Consider the following 26,348-nt stretch of genomic DNA (forward strand, 5'->3'; position numbering starts at 1 on the left):
TTCTCTGTAAAAATCAACAAGATTCCTAAAGATCTCAGCCTTGGATCCATGTTTTTGTGCCATGGCTATGCCCATGAGTGGCAGATCTCTGATTTTTCTGTGATTAGATTGTGGTTTGGGGATTTTTTCTGTAAAAATCATGAGGATCCCTGCGGATCCTTGCCTCCATGTTTTTGAGCTGCAGCAGCACCAATGATTGGCAGACCCAATTTTCGTGGTTCAGTCGGTGGAGGCGGATGTGATCTGTGATATGATGGTGTTTGAAGGTATTTTTCTTGTAAAAATCATGAGGATCCCTGACTTGGATCCACGTTTTTGCGCTATGGCTGCGCCCACGAGTGGCGGATCTGTGATTTTTCCAGTTCAGTCCATGGAGGCAGATGTGCTCTGAGATTGGACCATGGTTTTGTGGGTCTCCCCTTTAAAAATCATATGAAATCACGAGGGTCCTTTTTCGATTTCATATATCCTTGTTTTACCCAGTCCCCATTTTATACCAAGGAAGCGGTTGGGAGATTTCTGCCAGGAGCTATTGGCAATACTTGGTGGGAATGGCAGAACTAGGGGGAAAGTGTTCCTTTTCTTTTCATTGTTGCGAGCTGGAAACTTTATAGAGGTGACTCGAGCCCCCATGAGCCCTAGCCTACAGGGGGCTGTGAATCCTCAGGTAAAACTGAGCAGTTAAAGCGGAGGCCGGCAGCCAGCGGGCGGCCGTTGGTGTTTTGGCGGGAAAGCCTCTTGCCACCCTCCGCGCTCCCCTCCCCCGCCACCAGGCGGCGCAAGAGCACGCCACACACCCCTGAGAAAAAGGCGGGAAAACTCCCGGACGCGCGTTGGGACCGAAGCCGGAACGGGGTCACGGCCTAAGGATATAGGGCGCACGCGCTCCAAAGGAGACCTTTCCCCATACACAAACCCAGGGTCTCCCTCCTCCGCCCGTCTGCCTGCCGCGTAACTCGGCGCACGCGCAGCCGAAGGAACGCCGCGAGCCCTGCGTGCGCGTGCGCGATGCAGCTCGGCAGGGGGCGGCGGGGAGAGTCGGGCAGAAGCCCAACCCGAGCGGAGCATGCGCCGCGCGTGGTGGGCGGCTGCCAGCGCATGCGCGGTGGCAGCGGCCGTGACAGGGAGTGAGGGGCTCAGGTGCGCCCGGATGGCGGCCGGGTCGAGGAAGCCGGGCTCCCCGCGGGACTCGGAGTCGGAGGTCTGGTCCCGCCGGGTGAGGGAGCTCGTCAGCTCCGAGCCCGCCAGCCGCCTCTGCTTCGAGTGCGGGCAGCGCGGCGTCACCTACGTGGACATCACCATCGGCAGCTTCGTCTGCACCGCCTGCTCGGGGGCGCTGTGAGTGCCGCGGGGGGGCGGAGGGGCCGCGAGGCCGGCGGCGGGGGGAGCGCTCCGCGTGGAAATGCGAAGGGGGCGAAGGAAGGGGAGGGGCGTTCGGTATGGAAATCCGAGGGTGGGGCGCAGGAGGGCGCTCCGTATGGAAATTAAAGGGGTGGCGCAAGAGGAAGGATGATTTCTATATGGTGGGCTGAGTGGGACATGTGGAGCAAGCGGTAGCGGGTGCGCGCTTTACGTTTTGGAAGGTTTCTCCATTAGTTTTTCCGTGTATAAATGAATGTCTGAAGTACCGTAATAATGGCTTTGCATGCAATATTTATATACTATTTTTATTTATTGTATATATTCATTATAGTTTTAAACCACCCAATAATCCAAGTTCTCTCGGCAGCATACAATATATTAATAACATACAATACAAACAACAAAACCATAAATAGAAACAGCACATAATGAAACTTGCAGCAAAGAGTAAAAATGTTTCAGCACCGAAGTAAAACCAGCCACCACCGAGAAGGCCCTGTCTCTTGTGCATGCCAGGCTAACCAATCTTAACCACAGGCACTCAAGCAGGACCCCTGAAGCAGATGTCACTTTACAGGCAGGATTATACTGGTGAAGGATGCCCTTCAAGTAAATTGGTCCCAAGCTGTTTAGGACTTTAAAGGTTAAGACCAGCACTGTGTATTGAGCCCAGAGTCTTACTGGCAGCCAGTGCAGTTGGCACAAAACTGGAATTGTTTTTAGGCTTCCGGGCAGCTGCACTTTGTACCAACTGGAACCACCATACTGTCCTCAGAGACAGCCCCATGTAAGTGCATTGCAGAAGTCCAGTTTGGAGGTAACCAGTGTATTATTTATTTATTAGATTTATTAGCCACCCATCTGGCTGGCTACCCGGCTACTCTAGGCAACGTACAATACAAATAACACAGAATACAAAAAATTTACATAACTGAACAAAACAACTTTGCTCTAAAAAATAAATAAATCCCTAAAAGGTAAAAAGGTGTCCCCAACCAGTCATGTCTGACTCTAGGGTGCGGTGCTCATCCCCGTTTCTAAGCCAAAGAGCCAGCGCTGTCCGAAGACGCTTCCGTGGTCATGTGGCCGGCATGACTGAACACCGAGGTGCACGGAACGCTGTTACCTTTCCCGCCGAAGCGGTACCTATTTACTTGCAATTTCTTGCTTTCGAACTGCTAGGTTGGCAGGAGCTGGGACTGAAGACGGGAGCTCACTCCGTCACGCAGCACTCGGGTCTTGAACTGCTGACCTGCCGACCTTCCAGTCTGCAGTTCAGCGTCTTAACCACTAAGCCACCGCGGCCCATTAAATAAATCCCTAACCCACCCCAAATCCCTACCTGAACAGCCAGGTTTTCAAAGCCCAGCGGAAGCTCATCAAAGAGGGGGTATGGCAGAGGTCACTAGGGAGGGAATTCCACAGAGCAGGGGCCACCACGGAAAAGGCCCTCTCCCTACTCCTCACCAGCCTAGCTGTCCTGGCTGATGGGACACACAGAAGGCCTACCAAGGCCGATCTCATTGAATGGCATCCCTGGTGTTGTTGGAGGCACTCCTTAAGATAGACCGGGCCAGAATCATATAGGTTTTTAAAGATCAATGCCAGCACCTTGGATTGGGCCAGGAAAACAACTGGTAACCAGTGCAGCTCCTTCAGCACTGGAGTGATGTGGTCTTGCTGATGGCTGCCTTTAATCAGGCAGGCCGCTTCGTTCTGCACCAGCTGCAACTTCCGGACTTTCTTCAAGGGCAACCCCACATAGAGCGCATTATGGTAGTCTAGGCGAGAGGAGACCAGGGCATGAGCTACTGATGGGAGCAGATGGTTAGGGAGGAGGGGTGCAGCCGCCGTATCACATGGAGTTGGTACAACGCTGTCCGGCTCACAACTGACACCTGAGCCTCCATGGACAGCTGGGAGTCTAAAATGACCCCCAGACAGTAGACCTGGTCCTTCAGGGGCAGCCACACCCCATTGAGAGCCAGTGTAGTGTAGTGGTGAGAGTGACGGACTGGGAGCCGGGAGATCCGGGTTCTAGTCCCCACTTGTCCATGGAAGCTCACTGGGTGACTTTGGGCCAGTCACAGACTCTCAGCCCAACCTACCTCACAGGGTTGTTGTTGTGAGGATACAACGGTGAGGAGGAGGATAATGTAAGCCGCCTTGAGTTCCTTGCGAGAGGGAGAAAGGCAGGGTATAAATGCAATAAATAAATAAATAAATTGAACACCAGGTCAAATTCTCCCAACCTCCCTTTGTCTCTCACAAAAAGTACTTCGGTTTTGTCAGGGTTCCGTTTCAACTTAGTCCTTTCCATCCAGCCACTCATCGTCTCCAGACACTTGGACAGGGTTTCTACAGCCAGCCTTGGCGAGGATTTAAATGAGAGATAGAGTTGCGTGTCATCCACGTATTGCTGGCACTGCTCCCCAACCCTCCTGATGATAGCCCCCAGCGGCTTCACACAGATGTTAAATAGCATTGGGGAGAGAATAGAACTCTGTGGCACTCCGCAAGCGAGCAGCCAAGGGTCTGAAGTTTCCTCCCTCAGAGCTACCCCCTGGTACCTGCCAGAGAGGAAGGAATGGAACCACTGTAATACAGATCCCCTATGCCCAACCCCTCCAGGCGGTCCAGGAGTATACCATGGTCAATGGTATCAAAAGCGGCTGAGAGATCAAGGAGAACAAGGAAGGAGCATTCGCCCCTATCCAGAGCCCTTCCCATATCATCCACCAAGGCCATTTCCGTCCCATGCCCAGGCCTGAAGCCCGATTGAAATGGATCCAGATAATCAGCTTCTTCCAAGTGTGCCTGCAGTGCCACCACCCACTCAATCACCGAGCCCCAAAACAGTAGATTCGACCGGGCAAAAGTTGTTGAAGTCTTAGGGATCCAAGGAGAGCTTCATTAACAGTGGTCTTATCATTGCCTCCTTGAGGGTTGATGGCATCACTCCCTCCTCAAGGGAGGCCCCCATCACCGCCTTGATCCCCTCCCTAAGTCTCTCTCTGCAGCTCATAATCAGTCAAGATCATAGAATAGTAGGGTTGGAAGGGGCCTACAAGACCATCGAGTCCAACCCCCTGCTTAGTGCAGGAATCCAAGTCAGAGCATCCCCGACAGATGGCTGTCCAGCCTCGTCTTGAATGCCTCCAGTGTGGGAGAGCCCACTACGTCCTTAGGTCATTGGTTCCATTGTCGTATTGCTCTAACAGTCAGGAAGTTTTTCCTGATGTTCAGCCGGAATCTGGCTTCCTGTATCTTGAGCCCGTTATTCCGTGTCTTGCATTCTGGGATGATCGAGAAGAGATGCTGGCCTTCTTCTCTGTGACAACCTTTCAAGTACTTGAAGAGTGCTATCATATCATAGCTTCCAAATCCCAGGAGGTACTAGTTCCCCTCTACTCAGCACTGGTTAGGCCTCATCTGGAGTACTGTGTCCAGTTCTAGGCACCGCATTTTAAGAAGGATGCAGACAAATTGGAGAAGGTTCAGAGGAGGGCAAGAAAGATGATCAGGGGACTGGAAACAAAGCCCTATGAAGAAAGACTGAAAGAATTGGGCATGTTTAGCCTTGAGAAGAGAAGACTGAGGGGAGATATGATAGCGCTCTTCGAGTACTAGAAAGGTTATCACAGAGAGGAAGGCCAGGATCTCTTCTTGATCATCCCAGAATGCAGGACATGGAATAATGGGCTGAAGTGACAGGAAGCCAGATTCCGGCTGAACATCAGGAAGAACGTCCTGACTGTTAGAGCAATACGACAATGGAACCAATTTCCTAGGGAGGTGGTGGGCTCTCCCACACTGGAGGAATTCAAGATGAAGCTGGACAGACACTTGTCAGGGATGCTTTGACTTGGATTCCTGCACTGAGCAGGGGGTTGGACTCGGTGGTCCTGTAGGCCCCTTCCAACCCCACTATTCTATCATTCTGTGACATTGTCATCCATGTATAACACTCATGTTTGCACACCAGTTATCCCATTGTTTTTTTCTAACCAGAAAAAAAATTGAGGAGGAAATAGGCTTTGGAATGGTAGCATCAGGAGCCCTTTGTCCAGAAGCACTTACAAATTTATAATGACATAAGTTTACATGCCCTGGAGTTCATTTCATCAGATACATTACTTGCTTTCCTCCGTTGGAAGGTATATATTATATGCATGACTTAGAGGAAAGACAAAAATTGTAAACAGTTGGGTCACATGACAATGAAAAGTAAATAGACAGCATGCTGCAGGAGTCATTCAAAGGCAGCTGCTTTGCGTCCATTTCAAGGGGTACAGGGTGCCCTTGATATTGAGGTGTCATGAGGGGGGGGGTTGCAAGTAAGGCCAGCTGTGGGTGACCCCTGAGTGAGGGATCTTTGCAGGGACAGAAATACTTTAAGCACATAAAACCCACGTACCCTCTCTGGCTCATGGGAGCCAACTCTGGAGCACACATGAAAAGGAAGTGTTGTGGAAGTGAATTGCAGCAAGATCTAGGACTTTGACTCCTTCCTCTTCTCTCCCCTGCCCCCCATGCCCTTGTAATGTTTAGTTATTCCTCCGTGTTGCCAGGATCCCTGGTCCGGCTCTGGTCCCAGAGAGGGCCATTCCTGTGTCCAGTTTGTAGCACAAGGCAATTCTGAATAGCCCTTTTAATAATTAACTGCCACCAGCAGTAAATCCTTGCCTCAGCAGTTCAGGGTGGTAGAAAATGGGAGCATGACTGAATGAGGGGGGCCTGGGGGCAGAGTTGACATCTGGGTACTGCGTGGCTCTGTAACCTGAAGGCCAAAACTATCTCCTGGCTTCCAGAGCTCATCATGCGCTCAAGGAGTGGTATGTGTCTCTCTTGGTTGCATGGACAGCTGCCAGCATCACTACTCACCAGGGTGCCTGTCTTGTAAATGCACGCGGTTCCCTGAAATCAGAGTGGAACCCCCAAGTTCACATTTCTTTTGCCCTTTAAGCCTTCTCCTCTCCCCTAGAGAACGTTGGCTTCCAATCAGTGGGCTTAATTGGCAGATTTTTTTCTGTTCTTTTTCCCACCCCAATGCAGCCGTGGCCTGAATCCCCCTCACCGGGTCAAATCCATCTCCATGACAACCTTCACAGAGAGTGAGGTACAGTTCCTCCAGTCCCGCGGGAATGAGGTGAGTTGGAGGCCAGGATGGGCCTTCGTTACTGTGTACGTTAAGGTAGCCTCTGTGCCATTTTATTTATATACTGCCTTTCCATGCGTAGTTCGTGCTCAGAGCGACTTACATTAAAACATGGCAAAATAGCAAAGGGACATGCTCTGTATCATTGCTGGGGAGGTGGGGGAAAGAAGGTACAGGGAGGTTTTCAGAGAGGCAGTGGTGGGCCTGCCCAGCTCTCACTCATTCAAGCTCACTCCCTTCGTAAAGAACCCTGGAGTCCTGAATTGCTGCTTCCTATGCTAACTCTGGCACCCCTCCCCAGGTCTGTCGGAAGATCTGGTTGGGCACATTTGACTCGCGGATGTCTCTACTGCCAGATTCCCAAGACCCCCAGAAAGTGAAGGAGTTCTTGCAGGAGAAATATGAGAAGAAGAGATGGTGAGAGGGAAAACAGGGGCTGGGAGGAGGGGGGGGGGTTATTGGGTAAAAGGGCTCTACATTCCACTGTCCTGCCAGCAGGTGCACATTAGATCCGTCTGCATGTTTTTCATATTTTATTTATGTACTACGTATTTGATTCACCCCATAGCCAAAGCTCTTTGGGTGGCTCATAAAGCTTAAAACGATCACTGCCTTGTTGTGGCGAAGGGGCTTGCGTAACTCAGTGAAGCCATAAGCTATGCCGTGCAGGGCCACCCAAGACGGACAGGTCATGGCAGAGAGTTCTGACAAAATGTGGTCCACTGGAGAAGGAAATGGCAACCCACTCCAGTATTCTTGCCAAGAAAACCCCATGGAACGTATCACAAAATTCATAATTATAGTATAAAACAATGTAAATTCTAAAACAGATTAAAAAGCCACATAATAAACCAAAGCAAAACCAACAGCAGAGGCAAGCAGCAGTAGAAAGATCTGAAAAGCACAAAAAAATTTAAAAAAAAATACTGAAAATACTGAAAAGCTTGGGGGAATAAAGCAGTCTACACCTAGACGGGTGCCAGGTGAGCCTCTCTGGGGAGTGTATTTCATAACCAAGGTCCCACCACTGCAAAGGCCCTCTCTCTAGTAGCCTCCCACATCACTTTATTCAATTGGGGCGCCTAGAGAAGGGCCTCAAGATGACCAAAGGGTCCAGTAGGTATATATGGGAAGAGGTGTTCCTAGAGCACAGCACTGAGTTTTCACAAGGAATAGGGTGGTTAATGGACAGGGATCAGGAAGCAGAGGGAGCAGGTTTTGGGGGGGGGAATGTCCTTGGTGGTTCATCCTCTTCTCTGCAGGTACATCTCCCCGGAGCAAGCCAAAGGCTTGGACTCTCTGACTGCCCAGAGCTCCACTGCAGAGGTTAAGATGCTGCTGGGGGACTCGGGACCAGTGCCTACAGCAGTCAAGCCTGCCCAGGTTGGAACTACTGCGCATCATTCTGACTCGGCTAAGTTGCTGGGTCCCTTCTTTCTGTGCTCCAGCCACCCCAGGCCAGCCTATTCTACGAGCACTCCTATTACTAGGTGTCTTGTCAGCTGCGACAGTGTAAAAGATACGTGTGGGGGAGGTGACAGTAGCACGATTCCTTCAGACTAGCCTTCTGAGCTCCCTAGCCCTCAAGTCCACGACGGGCTCTTCAGCTGTTAGTACTGCCTGGGCGTTCCATCTCCTTGGTGACAGTACAGTACTGTTATTCCACCAGTCACCATGGGAGCCTGCAGCCTCCTTCAGCATGGACTGGTGAAGTCTCTGAATGTCACATCCCATCTCTATCCAGGGGCGCCTTCTTTGTGCTTGTAGCTGATCCTGTCTGCCACAAGCCCCCTCAATAGAGGGTCCTTGAACGTGGGTTCAGACAAACATTGGAGCTAGCTGCTTGTTGTGTAAACGCAGGCAGAATTTGCAGGTCAGCAGCTCACTGGCTCCGAAGGACGGTAGGAGGTGGTGAGCTGCAATGGTTGTACTTTAGGCACAGAAGAGTATTTCCTTAAAGCAGTCCCTGTGCTACAAGAACACCCACCTTGTGGTGGTCCGCCCCCCCCCCCCACATGCCCCCTTGAATCCACCCTGTGTGGCTCTTCTTTCCTGTCCCTGGAGCGAGAGAGGCTCCATTAGAGCCTGAAAGGAAAGCGACTGGCTTCCATGGGCTACCTGGGAGCACCCCAGGCTCTGAGGGGAGAGGGGGGCAAGGTCTCTGGGAGGCCTGAATCCTGGGAGGCTTTCAGGGTGACCGGCTTTGTTTTCCAGACTCTGGACAAAGCCCAGCCGCAAGTCCCTCAGCCAGCCAAGAAAGCCAGTATGGACCTCCTAGCTGACATTGGGGGAGACCCCTTTGCTGCCCCTCAGCCCGGACCTGCCTTTACAGCCTTCCCTGCCTTTGGGAGTAAGTAACTTCCTGTCTTGTGGGAGTGGGCAGACACAGGTATGCAGACAAGCTGGAGGTCAGCTCCAGCCAGAGGGGTCTGGTGGGAAAGTGTTGAGCAAGGGACACCGATGCCGTGTGACAGAGAGACGGCGGTGCAGTGGCCACCTCTGGAGCCCCACGGTCAGTTCTGGTTGCTGGAAAAGGTGCCGGGAAGGGCAGCAGCCAAAGTGGTGGTTGGGTGGGAGCAGCTTCCTTTCCCCAGGAAGAAGGCTAAAGCCATTGTGGCTTTTTAGTTGGGAAAAAGGAACAAGAAGGATATAATGAAGGTGTATACAATTGTGAATGGGAATGAAGGGTGTGGATAGAGAGAACTTTTTCTCCTTCTCCCATCATGCCAGGTACTGAGGGCCACTCAGTGCCATTGGTGGGCAGTAGATTCAGCACAGACAAACGAGAGAACTTCTTCACACAGTGTATACTTAAGAACATCAGAACAGCCCTGCTGGATCAGACCAAGGTCTCGCTAGTCCAGCATTCTGTCGCCACGGTGGCCATCCAGATGCCCCAGCAGGAAGCCCCAGCAGGAAGCCCACAAGTAGGATAGGAAGCCGAGAGCACCCTCCTGCTCATGTTCCTAGAAATTGGCATTCAGGGGCATACTTCCTCTGATACTGGAGATAGCATGTAGCTAGCAGGACTAGTGGCCTTTGATAGCCTTCTCCATGTATTTGTTGTAAGCCCCTTTTAAAGCTGTCCAAGTTAGCGGCCATCACCACACACTGTGGAAGCGAATTATGTACTGTGTAAAGTCCTTCCTTTGATCTGTCCTGAATCTCCCACCAGTCAGCTTCATGGGATGACCCGTTTGGGTTCTAGTATTATGAGAGAGGGAGAAAAATGTCTCCTATCCACTTTCTCCACACCAGGCATCACTTTTGACACCTCTATTGTGTCTCCTCTCCCCTTACTTGCCTTTTTTTCTAAGTCAAACGGTTGTAAACACTGTAACCTTCCCTCATAGGGGAGTTGCTCCAGCTCCCTAATCATTTTGGTTGTCCTTTTCTACACCTTTTCCAATTTGACAATATCATTGACCAGAACCGTACATGGTATCCCAAGTGTGGTCGCACCATAGATTTGTATAAGGGCAGTATGATATTGGCAGTTTTATTTTCCTTTCATAATGATGTCCATCATGGAATTTGCCTTTTTCACTTTAATTAATGTATGGAATTTGTTGCCCCAAGATGTGGTGATGGCTGCTGGCTTAGCTGGTTTTCAAAGCGGACTAGACAAACTCACAGAGGAAGAGGAGGAGGAGAGTTGTCTTGGTCAGGATGGCTACAGAGAACCTTCTGATTCAGAGGCCATCTGCCACTGAAAGCCAAAGGCTCACTGACAAACGATGGGAGAACAGTTACCGCTGCAGCCTGGTTGTGGGCTTCCCAGAGGCATCAGGCTTGCTGTTGGATGAGATGGGGGCTCCTCTTATGACCGTCATCCTCAGACAAAGAGCCGCCTTGGGGCTAGAGCCCATAGTAAAGGAAAGGTATTCTGTGTCCCTCGTTTCCAGCTCACCCTTCCACTCCACCCCGTTTCTCTCAGGCCAGGTGCCAGCCCATGCCACCTTCACCAGCTTTGATGCTTTTGGCAGAGGTCCTGCAGCATCGACGTTTGGAGAAACGCTAGCCTCCAGCCACAGCCCTTTTCAGAGCCAGCCCATGGCAGCAGGTAATGCTCCCTGCATCTCTGCAAGCACCTTTTCCTGGGGAAAGCCAGGCCAACTGGATCCTGTGGTAGAGGTGAACCAGCCAGGATCCCAAAGGTCTTCAGGAGTGGCCATGGGGAAGAGGGCTAGACCCACCAGCTGTCCTGAGAAGAGAACATGTGGGAAGAACCAGCATCCCTGAACACTGGGGCGAGGGTGGGTGGGAGAAAAGAGTCCAAAGAATTTGGCCTCCCTTCTTATGGAGACCATATTGTGGGTTGGAGGGTGGTGGCTTCTGGGTTCTCCGCAGGGGTGTGGGGGCTTGGACTTGGAGGGCTGTAATGGGTTCGGTCAGGACTCCTGGGTTCTCTGAGGTGAAGCGTTCCCTTTCCTCCTCCCCATTTGGCAGAGAGGGCTGTTGCCTGATTAAATAAATCTTTGTCCATTCATCATTTGAGTTGTAGTTGATCAGCTGGTCAATTAAATTTGCAGACAAGTAAAAGCAAAGCTTCTTTTGGTTTTAGGTGATGCATGCACATGTCACCTTAGAAGAGGCATCCCTCACTCCCTATGGTGTGAGAGAAAGAAAGGAGGGGAGTCCGCTTTTAGGATGAGGCCTCTTGCATCCGCTGTGCTTATAAGTACTTGCATTAAAAATAATCTTTTTTAAAAAATTGCTGCTCGGTTAATTGGGGATACTTTTTTTTGTCAATCAAAGTGTTTTTAATTGGTTGATTGATGAAATATTGAAGCTCTGATTGCAGAAGCTTTGTTCCCCCTGTCCCCTATTAGGTAACAATCTAGGGCATCCCCCAGACCATCTCTTCTACTCTTCTTTTTTGCAGGTGGCACCCCCATGGGCGGATTCCCTGCCTCCCCTGCCAGCCAGCGAGGGGTGGGCATTCCAGACATGGGTGGGACCTTCAGAGTGGGAGGAGTTCCAAGCAGGTACTTCTTCTGGCTGTCTCTTCTGCCCCTTCGTGTGACTGGCTCGCATGGTCCAGTGCACCTACTTAGTTAGGGTGAACTTGAACCTTTTGCTGTAAGTAACATAGAAGACTGATTCTGCAATCCATTCGCCATCGGCGGCTGCACTGTATACATCGAAGGGGTTGGGCTCCATCCATCAGTCTGTTTATTTGTATTCTGCCTTTCCCAAAAAATGCCCTCAAAAGTGGTTTACAACAGACTAACACCAATAGCAAAACATCAATATATAACAAGTGTAACATCAGCATATCAAGCGAGTCCATTAACAATTCATTTCATACAGCAGTAAATCATTCAATGACAAACAAGTGCAATGCTAATAATATATAGCAAATATGACTACAACATTTCAGAATGATTCATTTTCATAAACATAGTTCATTTTAATAATGGATCATGTGAAAAGCAAGGAATCATAAATAAAGGGACGTAAACAATCATCGATCTTTGCCCTTAACCAGGAATGAGGAATGGCTGGTCATTACAGGGCCATAAAACAATACCTGGGGCAAAGGCTAAGAAGGAATTTCTCCTGGCACATCCGGAATCTTGTTGGGTTCATATTCTTCCCTCTGCAAAATTGTCGCAAGGGGCATCTGACAAACACAGACCACTTAAGCCCAACTTTGCCCAGTGGTGACCTGTCATCTACCCAAGAATCATGCTGGAAACATACAAAGGTGGTAATTCCTAACTGCTTGCTTAGGCATGGGCGGGGCTGGGGCTCAGTGATGGAACAGCTATTTTACATGCAGAAGGTTCCTGGTTTGATTCCCACCATCTCCAGCTAGGGCTGGAAAGATTCCTGTCTGAAACCCTGGAAAGCTGCTAACTGTCAGTGTTGACAATATTGGACTAGATAGACCATGGGTCTGGCTCAGTTTAAGGCTGCTTCCTCTGTTCCTAGGCTGGATCTATGAGGGAAGGTTACAGCAGCTGGGATTGTTTAGCTTGGAAAAAAGGCAAGTAAGGGGAGATATGATGGAGATATAAAAATTATGCATGGTGTGGAGAAAGTGGATAGGGAGATATTTTTCTCCCTGTCATAATTTTAGAACCCAAAGGGGTTATCTCATGAAGCTGCTTGGTGGGAGATTCAGGACAGATCAAAGGAAGGACTCCTTCACACAGCGCATAGTTAAACTATGGAATTCGCTACCACATGTAGTGATGGCCACCAGTTTGGATGGCTTTAAAAGGGGGTTAGACACATGCCTGGAGGAGAAGGCTCTCAATGGTACTAGTCCTGATGGCTATGTGCTACTTCCAGTAGCAGAGGCAGTGAGCCTCTGTACACCAGTTGCTGAGGAACGTGGGTGGGACGGTGCTGTTGCACTATTGTCCTGCTTGTGGGTTTCCCGTCGACTGCTGGTTGGCCACAGTGTGAACAGAATGCTGGACTAGATGGACCCTTGGTCTGATCCAGCATCAGGACTCTTCTGATGTTCTTATGATCTCTGTGGTGTGGGTATACAGCATGTTGGGCTTGGGATGCTTTTCCCTTCCCTATTCCGTTGACCCTTCTTCTCTGTTGCCTTCACCTGCAACGTGTGGCTTGCCTCACTTAGAATCATAGAATAGTAGGGTTGGAAGGGGCCTACAAGGCCATCGAGTCCAACCCCCTGCTCAATGCAGGAATCCAAGTCAGAGCATCCCTGACAGATGGCTGTCCAGCCTCGTCTTGAAGACCTCCAGTGTGGGAGAGCCCACCACCTCCCCAGGTAATTGGTTCCATTGTCGTATTGCTCTTACAGTCAGGAAGTTTTTCCTGATGTTCAGCCGGAATCTGGCTTCCTGTCACTTGAGCCCATTATTCCGTGTCCTGCACTCTGGGATGATCAAGAAGAGATCCTGGCCTTCCTCTCTGGGACAACCTTTCAAGTACTTGAAGAATGCTATCATATCTCCCCTCAGTCTTCTCTTCTCAAGGCTAAACATGCCCAGTTCTTTCAGTCTCTCTTCATAGGGCTTTGTTTCCAGTCCCCTGATCATCTTTGTTGCCCTCCTCTGAACCCTCTGCAGTTTGTCTGCATCCTTCTTAAAGTGTGGTGCCCAGAACTGGACACAGTACTCCAGATGGGGCCTAACCAGTGCTGAGTAGAGGGGAACTAGTACTTCCCGGGATTTGGAAGCTATGCTTCTATGAATGCAGCCCAAAAGAGCATTTGCCTTTTTTACAGCCACATCACATTGTTGGCTCATATTCAGCTTGTGATTGACAACAATTCCAAGATCCTTCTCGCTTGTAGTGTGGTTGAGCCACGTATCCCCCATCTTGTAACTGTGCATTTGGTTTCTTTTTCCTAGGTGCAGAACTTGGCATTTATCCCTATTAAATGTCATTCTGTTGTCTTCTGCCCAGCGCTCCAGTCTATCCAGATCACTTTGAATTTTGTTTCTGTCTTCCAAAGTATTAGCTATCCCGCCCCATTTTGTGTCATCTGCAAATTTGATCAGCGTTCCCTGCACCTCCTCCTCCAAGTCCTTAATAAAAATGTTGAAGAGCACTGGGCCCAGGACTGAGCCCTGCGGTACCCCACTCGTTACCTCTCACCAGTTTGAGAAGGTCCCATTGATAAGCACCCTTTGAGTCCGATTCTGTAGCCAACTGTGGATCCACCAGATCATTGTTTCATCTAGCCCACTTTGAGCTAGTTTGCTCATCAGGATCTCCTGGGGCACTTTGTCGAAAGCTTTGCTGAAGTCGAGGTATATGATGTCTACAGCATTCCCACGGTCTATAAGGGAGGTTACTTGATCAAAAAATGAGATCAGATTTGTCTGGCAGGACTTGTTTTTGACAAATCCATGTTGGTTTTGAGTAATCACGGCATTGTTGTCAAGGTGCTTCCAGGTGGATTCCTTTATCATCTGCTCCAGAATTTTCCCAGGGATTGATGTCAGACTGACAGGTCTGTAGTTCCCAGGTTCCTCCTTTTTACCCTTTTTGAAGATAGGGACAACGTTAGCCCTCCTCCAGTCATCTGGCACTTCCCCCATCCTCCATGATTTCTCAAGGAGAATAGACAGCGGTTCTGAGAGTTCTTCTGCCAGTTCCTTTATGACTCTAGGATGCAGTTCATCTGGCCCTGGAGATTTGAACTCATTCAAAGTAATGAGGTGTTCCTTGACCATATGCCTATTGATCTCAAGCTGCAAGCCTGCCCCTTCAGCCTGTACTTTGCCTTTGCCAGGGGGGTCATAGACCCTCTTTTGGGAGAAGACTGAGCCAAAGTAGGAATTGAGCACCTCTGCCTTTTCTTTGTCATCTGTTTTCATTTTGCCATCCTTATTTAATAGCTGAACAACCATTTCTTTCTTCTGCCTTTTACTATGCATGTAGCTGAAGAAAGCCTTTTTGTTGTTTTTAGCATCCCTCGCTAACCTCAGCTCATTCTCAGCTTTAGCCTTCCTGACGCCATCCCTGCAATTCTGTGCTATCTGCCTTGTTTAAGTCTTTTGCTCTGCAGGCATGTTTCTGCAGCACCCCACCTCTTTGCCTGCAGCATGCCATAGCCTAGATGGAATTGGTGGGGCTGGTGGGTAGATAGATGTTTCTGTCTTTAGGCAGAAGGATGGTCTAGATGGCCTATGTAATCCTCTCACTCTCCAATTGGAGAAAGCAGAAATTCTGGTGCTCTCTCTCTCTCTGAGAGTTTGCCTTAGCATTCTCCCAGATGCTCTTCTTCATGCTTAAGTGGTGTTTCTTTTTGCCAGTGTCTTCGGGGCCCTCAGCCAGTCACCTGTTCTACCCCCGCCCAGTCCTGCCCCAGCTTACGGGGGTAAGTAGCTTCATTTCTTACCCTCCAAGTTGATGGTCTCTCTGTGCATTCTGGTGCTACTCCCATCTTTCCCTCTGTCTCTCTCTCACTTCCAGCTTGCACCAACCCCTTTGCCACATCTGCTGTCACCCAGCCTACACTGCCTTCCACTAACCCATTCCAAAACAATGGCTTGGCCCCAGGTAAGCGCTTCTCTGTTGTCATTCCTGTTCCTTACTCTTAAGTGGGTGTGGGAGAAGGGAGAGACCAGGGGCAGGGGGATCAATCTCAGGTTTTCTGTGAGAGGTGCGAGAGCTTTATTTATTTGAAGATTTCAGCCCGGGTTTCAGTCAAATGAACCTCAAGGCTGCTTACAGGAGGTCACAATAATACAAAAAACCCTCAGCCCCCAAACCCACCACCCAGGAGCCCTTAGTCCTCCAGCCCATACCTGGGGCCAGAGGTGCTCCCCTTCTGTACTGCCATCTCAGGGCAGAGCCCTTAGTCCTCTAGCCCATGTCTGGGGCCAGAGGTGCTCCCCTTCTGTGCTGCCATCCCAGGGCACGGGGTGGTTGGGACAGAGTGTGCTTTCTGGGCAGGGGGAGGGAGAAGCAGTCCCCCTCTCCGTGCTGTTCTTCCGGGGATGCAGTAGGGTGCAGCACCCCAGTGGCCCTTGGGCCGCTGGGGGAGACCAGTGGGTGCTTCCCCTCGCTTCTGCAGTCTGAGGGCAGCCAGTGCCTGGTTTTGTAATGGGCAGCAGGCTCTCCGGGACTGGCTGCAGCTGTTGACCTGACAACTTAATTCAGCAGCAGAGCTATAGAGATTGAAGTGGGGGTCAGAAGGGAGCCGGGACTCCTGGGTTGTCTGGAAGGGAAAGGGGGAGAAGGTAAACAATGGGCTCCGTCAGTGTTTCTCCCCTCTTGGCCCTCTTCTTGCAGGCACCTTCATGGTTGGGTCTCCCAGCAGCTTCTCTGCCTCCCCCCTCTCCAGTGTCTTTGCTTCCCCACTGCAGCAGCAGCCGCCACTCTTCCCTCCCCAAGCGATTCTGGGTCAACAGCAGAATGGTGGTAAGGGGCCTTTGCATTTGGGGCATGTGGTTGGGGCTATTCCATACACATTCAGAGAAGCCACAGCTCTTCGGGATACAGGCCACAGGATTCAGCAACCCAAGAGTCTTGGCTTCGTGTTTTCCTTTTTCTTAAGGCCTTCATGGGCTGTGAATATGAGCTCATATGTGTGTGTGTCCGCAGTCTTTGAAGTTGTAGGAAGGCTTAGTCAGACTTCTCTGCATAGCTCCATGCCCTGTCTTCCCGTGACTAGTAGGAGCAGTGGAATACATTTATGCACACTTTCTTAATTTTAATAATTTGTACTAGTCATAGAGCTCAGATTTGTCAAGTATTTATTTTTAGCACACACTCAACTTTGCTCTCGTTGCAAAGCAAGAGCTTGCTGGGAAAACGGCTTTGGTTGTCCTGATTACACCTCTTTCTCCTGCTTGCTGTGTGTGATAGCACAAGGCTCTTCTGAAAAATCAGTTCTGGCTTTAAGGATGAAATGGGGTTTGGAGGACTCAGGACTCCTGTGGAGCATGCCAGGGCCATCCACAGCATCGGTCTCCAAAATTCAGGGCACAGTGTACATTCTAAGGAGAGAGCAGATCTCTGGTCTGTCTGATCTGGGAGGAAATTCCTTCTGGATCCCAGAGACACAAATCAGTCTGAATCTGGGCACAATCCAGCCCCAGGCCCTTCCTTTGGGCAGACGTGCCGGTCTCCCTAATTGCATTTTGGGCTGTCTGGCTGGGAGGAAGAGCAAGGTGCTCTGAGGCTTTTTCTCCCCACAGTAAAAGTTGCCGCCTCTCTCTTGGTTCTCCTTGCCTCTCTTAGGGTCCCCCTTCAGTGGATTTCCTGTAGCCAAAGCTGGACAGAGGGCCCCCGGGCAGCCAGTTGGTATCTCTACCAACCCTTTTGTGGTAAGTAGGTCTCCCATTCCCCAGCACCCCCGCCTGCTGCTTCCCCGCTCCCTTGTGATCGCATTTGCACCCTCTGCGTGCCTGTAAAGAGTAGGGGTGTGTGTGGCTCAGTCCAGTGAGGGTACAGTGAAAACAGGCAAGTGAAAAATGATGAATCCCACATGATACCGATGATTAAGAAAACACTGTTTTCCTCATTTTGTGGGGGGACAGAAATAGATGCATTTTTCCAGCCTTCAGAATGTGTGGATGTTTTAAGTCCTTAAGAATCTGTTCATTCAGTTGATCTGTGTGAGTCTCGGTCTCCTTTCACACACCTGCCTTTCTGTCTCTCCCACAGAGCCCGATGGCCGCAGGACCTGCTGTCCCTTTCACCGTGGCAAAACATCCCCCCACCAACCCTTTCTTATAGCGCTGGCATCAACAGGCCCTGGAGACAGCCCCCCCCCCCCCCCCCGCCTCTGTAGATAGGAGAGTGCCCTGACCCTGGGGCACGTTGCCAGATGGGGATGGGTGCAAAGTGCTTTAAGTGTTGGCCATTGAAGAGGGGCATGGCCAAAAGCAGTGCAGGATGGGGCTTGTCAGGCAGCTGTGGGCTTGCTGGAAATGGGGCAGCAATGCATGCTGGCTGGCTGGAAGTGTGGGGTGGGGAACATCAGGCTCCAAGAAGCTGTGTGGAGGTCTCCCTTAGCAATAAATGCTGAGACTTGATGTCCAGATGAGACCATAATCCCCAAGCAGCCATGCGTGTTGGGAAAGGGGAAGTCTTTGGAGTCAAGAGCCTGCTCTAGCCAAGGAGCTTCTCTGACTCTCCATGCTGCCGCTACCTCCTTCTCAGCCAGTCAGTCTCCTGGCAGCCTTTGCCGCTGGTCCACCCGGATTGCCAACGGGGAAGGAGAAAGTTTGGATGTTTCTTTGCACAGACCAACCTGCCTCGCCTCCCTGCAGTGACCCTTACAGCCCCCTTCTCTCCAGCCCCTTCCAGGCTCCCTTGCCTGCGCTCACATCCACTGTGTTGGGGAAGGAAGACTTCCAGCTTTGGATCCTCTTCTCACCCCACCCCACCCCCTGTCCTCCCATTTCTCTCATGATTTAATTGCACTAAATGGGGGGGTGGTGAATCCTGCTTCACATATTGAGGGCCAGTAGGGGCCTTCGCACACAAGTCAGTGGCACCCCCAACTTGCAAGCAGAGGAGGGAAGAAGCAATAATGACCTCCTGGCAGCCAAGAGCCCAGGAATCCATCCGCAGCCTAGGCTTGTCCTTGGGCCTGCATGGCGTCTGGAGCAATGTGGGGGTGCCAGGTTGTCCCACACCCCAGCAGCCCTCCTCTTTAAAGGCCAAAAGCATTTCAGGAGGCTTCCTTTGGCTGCCCACGCCTGGAAGCAAGACAGTGCAGGCAGTGCAGAGGACACCTTTGCTGGGGGCCTTTTTGCACATGGGCTTCCTGGAAAACTCACAAAGGAAGCTGGACTGTGTGGCAGTTCCATACCCAGCCTTATCCTGTTTGGATACCCCCTGGTCTACCGTGTGGCCTGCTGGGGGCTCATTACAAGCTCTGTAGCAATGGACTATGGGCTAGCAGGCGTGGGAGTTCTGGGGGAAAACCTCTGAGGAAAAGCTTGGGTGGGCCACCTGGAGAAAGGTGGAGCGGGGGAGTTGCTTTCCCTCACTCTCCTCTGCTGAGATGTGCTCAATGTTCTGGCTCTACCTTGTCCGAGTTCTGACCCATCACACAGATGTCCAGCCCTTGACCCCTCTACAATGTCTGCATTTCATCTTAGATGAAACTAGAAAGCCCCCTCAGACGTCTTCCACCAACCTCATCTGGTCAAAGAGTGCCTGTTGAGTCAACTTTTCAAAAGCTGCATTTTATGTTGCCCAGCTTTAGAAAGCAAAAGCAAGCTTGGTTTGGGGGGTTGGGCTTCTGTTTTCATTTTTTTGTGACATCACAAAGTCTGACCAAACTTAAGTTTCAGTCATTTAATTTCCACTTGATTGCAAGCAGAAAATCAGAAATGGGTGGAAATGTTCTTTCTAAATCTTAATTACCTGGGTGCAGAAAACTACAGCTTTGCTAAGAGAATGGTGTGTGTTCTGTTTTTTAATTGTGCTGTAGCCCAACTTATTCACACATCCTCCTCCATCTGCACTGTTTCATTCTAGGGCTCTTTTCAAAGGTAATGATCCACTCGCAGTATTCCACCGGTCCAGGTTCTCTGTGTTATCTGGGGCTTCTTTTGTAACCCCAATCTCTCCCCTGGGAAAGAAGAGGCAGCTCCCTTAAGGAAGACTGGAGTTTATATTTTCAAGAAAAATATGGACTACATTTTTAAAGATATATCTATATACTCAAAATATATAAACACAAAATTTGTTGCACTCAAAATGTCTATAAATGTATGGAAATCTATTTAAAAGCCATGGCGGTCTCTAGTCCTCTTGGTTCATATTTGGCGTGCTTTCCCCTGTGGTGACAAAGCGGGGGGGGGGGGTGTCCTGTGGCAGTTGCAGTCTGAGCATTAAGAAGAGAACTTGTGCTGGGCCCAAAAGGACCCCAGGAGGTTGGGCTCACGCTGTGTTCTGATCTTTGACGGTGTCTTGACTAGGGGAGCGGGTGGGGAGGCTGCAGCCTTTCCTGTCACAGCGAATGGGGAGGCGCTGGTGTCTTTATCTCGGGGGCGCGGGGCGGGGCGGGGGGGGGGCTCATTCTGCTGAATCCGCTTTATTTCTGCCTGGCCCCATGAGGCAGCGGCCTCGCTTGTTGAGAGTCGCTGTGCTGCAGACTCATGCCTACAGCCTGGAGCTAGAAGCCTGAAGGGTTCTGGGCTCTGTGCCTGGGTATCTGTTCAAACCTGCTGGAAGGCCCATCTTCCCCAGCTCCTGCGCCCTTGCCAAGAACACAGGCACCTGGCATCGAAGTGCACCTGCATTTGCCACACGCGCCCCTTGCCCCCTGAAGACGGGACGTTTGGTGAGCTTCCCGTGTGTGCCTGTTTCCATGACACTGACTTCACTTTCCTTGCAAAGGAGTCAAGAGGCTGCCATTTTCCCTCGTGCCCCCTCCGGAGAAAATGCCCCAGCACCCGGATCATCCCCCAGGAGAAGAAGCCAGAACCTTCCCTTGCCCAGTTCCCCTGAATGGGCCAGGGGGGCTAGTGCCCGTGCTCTGCATGCAGGCTCAAGGCAAGGGTTGACTAAGCCAGCCTGGCACCCTCCAGATGTGTTGGGCCCTTGGTCATGCTGGCTGGGGAGGATGAGAGTTGCAGTCCAGCGCATCTGGAGGGCACCAGGCTGGGGGAGACTGGACTAAGCGAGGGGAAAGCCACCCATGGGGTCTTGGGGAGCCATGGCTGCTGTGCCCCTTGGGCCACATGAGCAAAGCTTGACCTGGCACAAGGTGGCCTCCTCTGCCCCAGACCTCTGCCTTCCCCCCAGCGTCAGCAGAGCAGGTGCCTGCTGCCCTGTGCACCCCGCTGCAGGGCACAGCTGAGCAAGCCCTGGCACCAGCAGACCTTGAGGGTGGGCAGGTGGGCCCTCATGGGGCTGGGCCCAGGAGCCACTCCTTTCAGGAGCAAAGGCCCCTCCGGCTCCTTGGAGAGGCATTTCAGATCAAAGCCCCACACACACACCTTCCCCCCCAAACCTAGTTTGGCTGTCGGTGGCAAAAACAAACCATGGCCCCACTCTCCCCCGGTGGGCACCTCAGAGCTTCCCTGCTGCAGAAACTCGCCACTAGAGACCACGTGCGTTTCAGGACCCCTTTGGGCAAGGGGGGAGGTGTTGCTGTATTGCGGGGGGGGAGACAGGTCATGCGCGGGGGTGGATGTTGGCTCTTGCTCCTCCTGCAGCTGGAGAGGAAGAGGGGCGGACTTCAGGCAGTTCCTGGGTGCAAGAGAGCAGCAGACAGGGCCAGCCCGGCCAAGATCCCTGAGATGTGACCCGTGAGAGAGCTCCTGGAGGGCAGAAGGAGAGGCACAAGGAGGGAAGAGGGGTGTGCATAGGAGCGCTCTGAGCCGAGCATGCCCACACAGGCCTGCATGCCCGCGCAGCCCATGCCTCTCCCCTGCAGGCCCCCCAAACAACAGCTGCACTTTTCTGTGGGCGCACCCTGCTCTGCTCTGCTCTGCTCTGCCCACACAAGTTGCGCTGTGGGATTTGCTATCTCAAGCTGTAGTGATGGCTCTTGACTTGGACTGCTTTTAAAGGTCTAATCCAGACCGGTTCATGGAGCAGAAGGGGATCAATGGTCGCTCATCATGGTGGCCGTATGTTTCTGGGGGGCAGGAGCTGGAGGGTTCTCCTGTGCTCATGTCCTCCTCGTGGCATCCATGGGGGCGTTGGAAACAGGCTGTTGGACTAGACGGGCCCTTGGCCTGCAGTTCTTCAGACTCCCCTGGAAAACCAGGATGGTAGGAAGAGAGGGTTGAGTTCGGAGGCAGGCAGAGTTCCAGGGCCTGTCTCAACACCCCGGGACTTTCTCCTGAACATGCCGTGAAAAACTACAGCAACAATGCTCGGAGCCCCTCTGAGCTTGTGCAGAGTGCCTCACAGTTCTCCCTCAGGTCCCCTCACATCTGAACGTTTAGTTTGGCAGCCAAGAAGAGGGGGAACATCCTTTGCCTCCCTGTCTTTGAGGTAACTCCAGCCCCCTTGAGCTTCCTCCCCCAGGCATCAAAGCCATGTTGCCCCCACTCCACCCTCACCCAGCACTTACCTGGGATACAAAATGGCGAGGATGAAGCATTCCAGGAAGCAGAGCCACCTGGTTGTTATGACGATGCCACTGGCCATCGTTGCCACAGGGGTTGGGTCCACTTGCCTGCCCATGGCTTCCAGGGAGAAGAGGACCCCTGTGGCACAGAAGGAGGGGAGCCAAATGAGAGAAGAAGCCCGAGGTGCGGGGGGGGGGGCAAGGCCCCAGGGCATCTGGGCAGCGCTTCAGTTACTGGGGGAAAGATACATGAGCCCTTTACAAGATTCACAAGCCCCACTCCTGGCATCCCCACCCTATATTTTTATCCAAATCATCCCCCCCCCCCCAGTCATTTCCTAGAAACAGTAGCTCAGGAGCCCATCACAAGAGGTAAGGGGTCCAGGCCCCCTGCCCCCCCTCCCATCATTCAAACACTGCTTTGGGGTTAAAAGAAGAGCAGCGCAGGGCTGGGACGCTCTTGGCTGAAGGGAGGCTTCCTAGTTGTTCCAGAAGCACTGCAGGTAGCCAGAGGCCCTCAACTTCCAGGCAGAAGACGGAGCCTGGTTGAGCATCAGAGAAGGACTCCTGGGTCCTTTTCCGAGGCAGGGACAGTGCGTGACAGTGTTGGACTTGAGGTCATGGGGCTTTAGAAGGGGCCCCCAAGAGGCAGGGTCTCCAGACAGAGGCAGGACCTCGGTTTGCTGCCTGAGGCAGAGCAGCCAATTCCCCCCCCCCCCCGCCAAAGTCAATATGCAAAGGACTGGATCCATATTTAGCTACACTTCGAGTAGACACATTGAAACAAATGAGACTTAAGTTGAGTAGCTTACATCCCATTGATTTCCATGGGTCTGCCAGCAAGGTTATGCTCAAAATCCTTTGGCTTTTGGGTGGTATAGAAATGAAATAAATAAATAAAAATCCTACAAGCTAGGCTTCAGCAGTATGTGAACCGAGAACTACCAGAAGTACAAGCTGGGTTCCGAAGAGGCAGAGGAACTAGAGAGCAAATCACCAACATTCGCTGGGTCATGGAGAAAGCAAGAGAATTCCAGAAAAATGTCTATTTCTGCTTCATTGACTACGCTAAAGCCTTTGATTGTGTGGATCACAACAAACTGTGGCAACTTCTGAAAGAGATGGGAGTACCAGACCACCTCACCTGTCTCCTGAGAAACCTGTACAAGGGACAAGAAGCAACAGTAAGAACCGGACATGGAACAACCGATTGGTTCAAAATTGGGAAAGGAGTACGACAAGGCTGCATATTGTCACCCTGCTTATTTAACTTATATGCAGAGTACATCATGAGAAATGCCAGGTTGGATGAATCACAGGTCGGAATTGAGATTGCCGGGAGAATTATCAACAACCTCCGATATGCAGACGATACCACCCTAATGGCAGAAAGCAAAGACGATCTAAAGAGCCTCTTGTTGAGGGTGAAAGTGGAGAGTGCAAAAGCTGGTTTGAAACTCAGCATTAAAAAAACTAAGATCATGGCATCTGGCCCCATCACTTCCTGGCATATAGAATCATAGAATCATAGAATAGTAGGGTTGGAAGGGGCCTACAAGGCCATCGAGTCCAACCCCCTGCTCAATGCAGGAATCCAAGTCAGAGCATCCCTGACAAATGGTTGTCCAGCCTCGTCTTGAAGGCCTCCAGTGTGGGAGAGCCCACCACCTCCCCAGGTAATTGGTTCCATTGTCGTATTGCTCTGATACTCAGGAAGTTTTTCCTGATGTTCAACCGGAATCTGGCTTCCTGTCACTTGAGCCCATTATTCCGTGTCCTGCACTCTGGGATGATCAAGAAGAGATCCTGGCCTTCCTCTCTGGGACAACCTTTCAAGTACTTGAAGAGTGCTATCATATCTCCCCTCAGTCTTCTCTTCTCAAGGCTAAACATGCCCAGTTCTTTCAGTCTCTCTTCATAGGGCTTTGTTTCCAGTCCCCTGATCATCTTTGTTGCCCTCCTCTGAACCCTCTGCAGTTTGTCTGCATCCTTCTTAAAGTGTGGTGCCCAGAACTGGACACAGTACTCCAGATGAGGCCTAACCAGTGCTGAGTAGAGGGGAACTAGTACTTCCCGGGATTTGAAAGCGATGCTTCTATGAATGCAGCCCAAAAGAGCATTTGCCTTTTTGGCAGCCACATCACATTGTTGGCTCATATTCAGCTTGTGATCGACAACAATTCCAAGATCCTTCTCACTCGTAGTGTGGTTGAGCCACGTATCCCCCATCTTGTAACTGTGCATTTGGTTTCTTTTTCCTAGGTGCAGAACTTGGCATTTGTCCCTATTCAATGCCATTCTGTTGTTTTCTGCCCAGCGCTCCAGTCTATCCAGATCACTTTGAATTTTGTTTCTGTCTTCCAAAGTATTAGCTATCTCTCCCAATTTTGTGTCATCTGCAAATTTGATCAGCATTCCCTGCACCTCCTCCTCCAAGTCATTAATAAAAATGTTGAAGAGCACTGGGCCCAGGACTGAGCCCTGCGGTACCCCACTCGTTACCTCTCCCCAGCTTGAGAAGGTCCCATTGATAAGCACTCTTTGAGTCCGATGCTGTAGGGGAAGAAGGGGAAGAAATGGAAGCAGTGACAGATGTTATTTTCTTGGGCTCCAAGATCACCGCAGACGGTGACTGTAGCCATTAAATTAAAAGACGCTTGCTCCTTGGGAGGAAAGCTATGGCAAACCTAGACAGCATAGTAAGAAGCAGAGACGTCACCTTGCCGACAAAGGTCCGCATAATCAAAGCTATGGTTTTCCCAGTAGCAACGTATGGCTGTGAGAGCTGGACTACAAGGAAGGCTGAGTGCCAAAGAATTGATGCTTTCGAACTGTGGTGCTGGAGAAGACTCTTACGAGTCCCCTGGACTGCAAGGAGGTCAAATCAGTCCATCCTACAGGAAATCAACCCTGACTGCTCATTGGAAGGACAGATACTGAAGCTGAAGCTCAAATATTTTGGCCACCTAATGCGAAGAGAAAACTCCCTGGAAAAGACCCTGATGCTGGGAAAGATTGAAGGCAAAAGGAGAAGGGGACGGCAGAGGGTGAGATGGCTAGATAGCATCACCGATGCAATGAATATGGACTTGAGCACGCTCTGGGTGAGAGCGCAGGACAGGAAGGCCTGGCATGCTCTGGTCCATGGGGTCATGAAGAGTAGGACGCGACTTAACGACTGAACAGCAATAACAACAACTCTAAGAATTACTGCATCTGGATCCAACCTGTTGTGCCCAAGGTAGGCCGAAGTTGTTCTGGCACTGAAGGCAGAATGCCGCATAAGTGCCTCTCTTCCTCCCTGGCCATAAAATACTATCTATCTGTCTATCTATCTATCTATCTATCTATCTATCTATCTATCATCTATTTATATTTTCATCTCATTTCTAATCTGCCCAATAACTAATGTTCTCTGGGCAGATTACAAAAACTAAAACTAAAAATGCCATAGAACAATTAAAAATATAAAATACAATACAACTATTTAAAAGAATAAAATCCAATATAATGCAAGAGAAATAAACAGCACAGGAATCAATGAAACAGCCGTAATAACCTAGAGCTAGGTCTCCAAAATGCCTGGGAGAAAAGAAAGGTCTTTGTCTGGCACCAAAATGATAGCAGTGTAGGCATCAGGGGAACCTCTTTGGGGAGTTTATTCCATAAGTGGGGTGCCACCCCTGAGAAGGCCCCCTCTCTTGTAGCCACCCACCTGGCTTCCTTTGGTGGGGGCACCCAGAAGAGGGCTTCTGAAGATACAAACTAAGACAACATTAGTAAACCCAATAACCATCCATGGGCCACCTTTCCATAAGAGCTGCCATCAGCTTCAGTGAGGCAGCTGCCTCAGCCTGCCTAAGGATCGGGCTGGTCTTGCCCTTGGATGCCAGGATTTCGGGGCAGGAGGTGCCACACCTGAGAAGCCCACAGTGCAATGTTCCCGGTACCACTGGTGCCCTGTCGCCACCTCCAAGACCACGTTGAAGGCCAGATGCAGCAGCCCGCCCAGCACCGCCAGGCCCAGAAGGATCAGGCAGGTCTTCAGGCTGCCCACCTCCAGCTCCATCCCGCGGCCCAGCCAGGAGAGGGTGGCCATGTTCATCAGCAGGTGGCCCAGGTTCAGGTGGTGAAAGGGAGCCAAGAGGACCCGGCACCACTCGCCCTGATCCCACACTGTGCACACACTCAGGCAGGCACCCATGGGGGGCCGGAGGGGATGCCAGAACAGAGCCACATTGGTGGCCACCAGGGCCAGGGTGGCCCAGGGCACCATGAGGGGGGCAGCCTGCCCCCAGGGTTTGGGGCCAAGGGAGTGGGAGGAAGGGCTCTGTGACCTCAGAGGTG

The 26,348-nt window shown here is 51.2% G+C and overlaps 2 protein-coding genes across 6 annotated transcripts; one reads left to right on the top strand and one right to left on the bottom strand.

Annotated features, from left to right (window-relative positions):
* Nucleotides 1-1,041: 1,041 nt before the first annotated feature.
* On the top strand, nucleotides 1,042-19,676 carry AGFG2 (ArfGAP with FG repeats 2). Of its 5 annotated transcripts, XM_084806880.1 has the most exons (12): nucleotides 1,042-1,338; nucleotides 6,418-6,511; nucleotides 6,822-6,937; nucleotides 7,783-7,903; nucleotides 8,735-8,870; nucleotides 10,458-10,583; nucleotides 11,406-11,508; nucleotides 15,268-15,332; nucleotides 15,428-15,514; nucleotides 16,250-16,378; nucleotides 17,201-17,286; nucleotides 17,627-19,676. In XM_084806880.1, exons 1-12 carry the CDS (start codon nucleotides 1,067-1,069, stop codon nucleotides 17,696-17,698), a joined length of 1,407 nt encoding a protein of 468 aa, XP_084663006.1. In that variant the 5' UTR covers nucleotides 1,042-1,066; the 3' UTR covers nucleotides 17,699-19,676. The 5 variants fall into 5 exon arrangements, with proteins under 5 accessions (XP_084663006.1, XP_084663003.1, XP_084663004.1 ...); XM_084806877.1 differs by lacking the exon at nucleotides 16,250-16,378 and having other exon boundaries at nucleotides 1,052-1,338; XM_084806878.1 differs by lacking the exons at nucleotides 15,428-15,514; nucleotides 16,250-16,378 and having other exon boundaries at nucleotides 1,052-1,338.
* Nucleotides 19,677-21,161: 1,485 nt separating this feature from the next.
* On the bottom strand, nucleotides 21,162-26,277 carry LOC146343208 (rhomboid-related protein 4-like). Its single transcript, XM_084808128.1, has 3 exons — nucleotides 25,920-26,277; nucleotides 22,005-22,140; nucleotides 21,162-21,243 (listed from the first exon to the last, which is right to left on the bottom strand). The coding sequence occupies exons 1-3, from the start codon at nucleotides 26,275-26,277 to the stop codon at nucleotides 21,162-21,164; spliced, it is 576 nt and encodes a 191-aa protein (XP_084664254.1).
* Nucleotides 26,278-26,348: the final 71 nt, after the last annotated feature.

This window comes from Heloderma suspectum, chromosome 6 (assembly GCF_057233095.1).
Source record: "Heloderma suspectum isolate Gila_16-S chromosome 6, 16-S_ref, whole genome shotgun sequence".
Lineage (NCBI taxonomy): Eukaryota > Metazoa > Chordata > Lepidosauria > Squamata > Helodermatidae > Heloderma > Heloderma suspectum.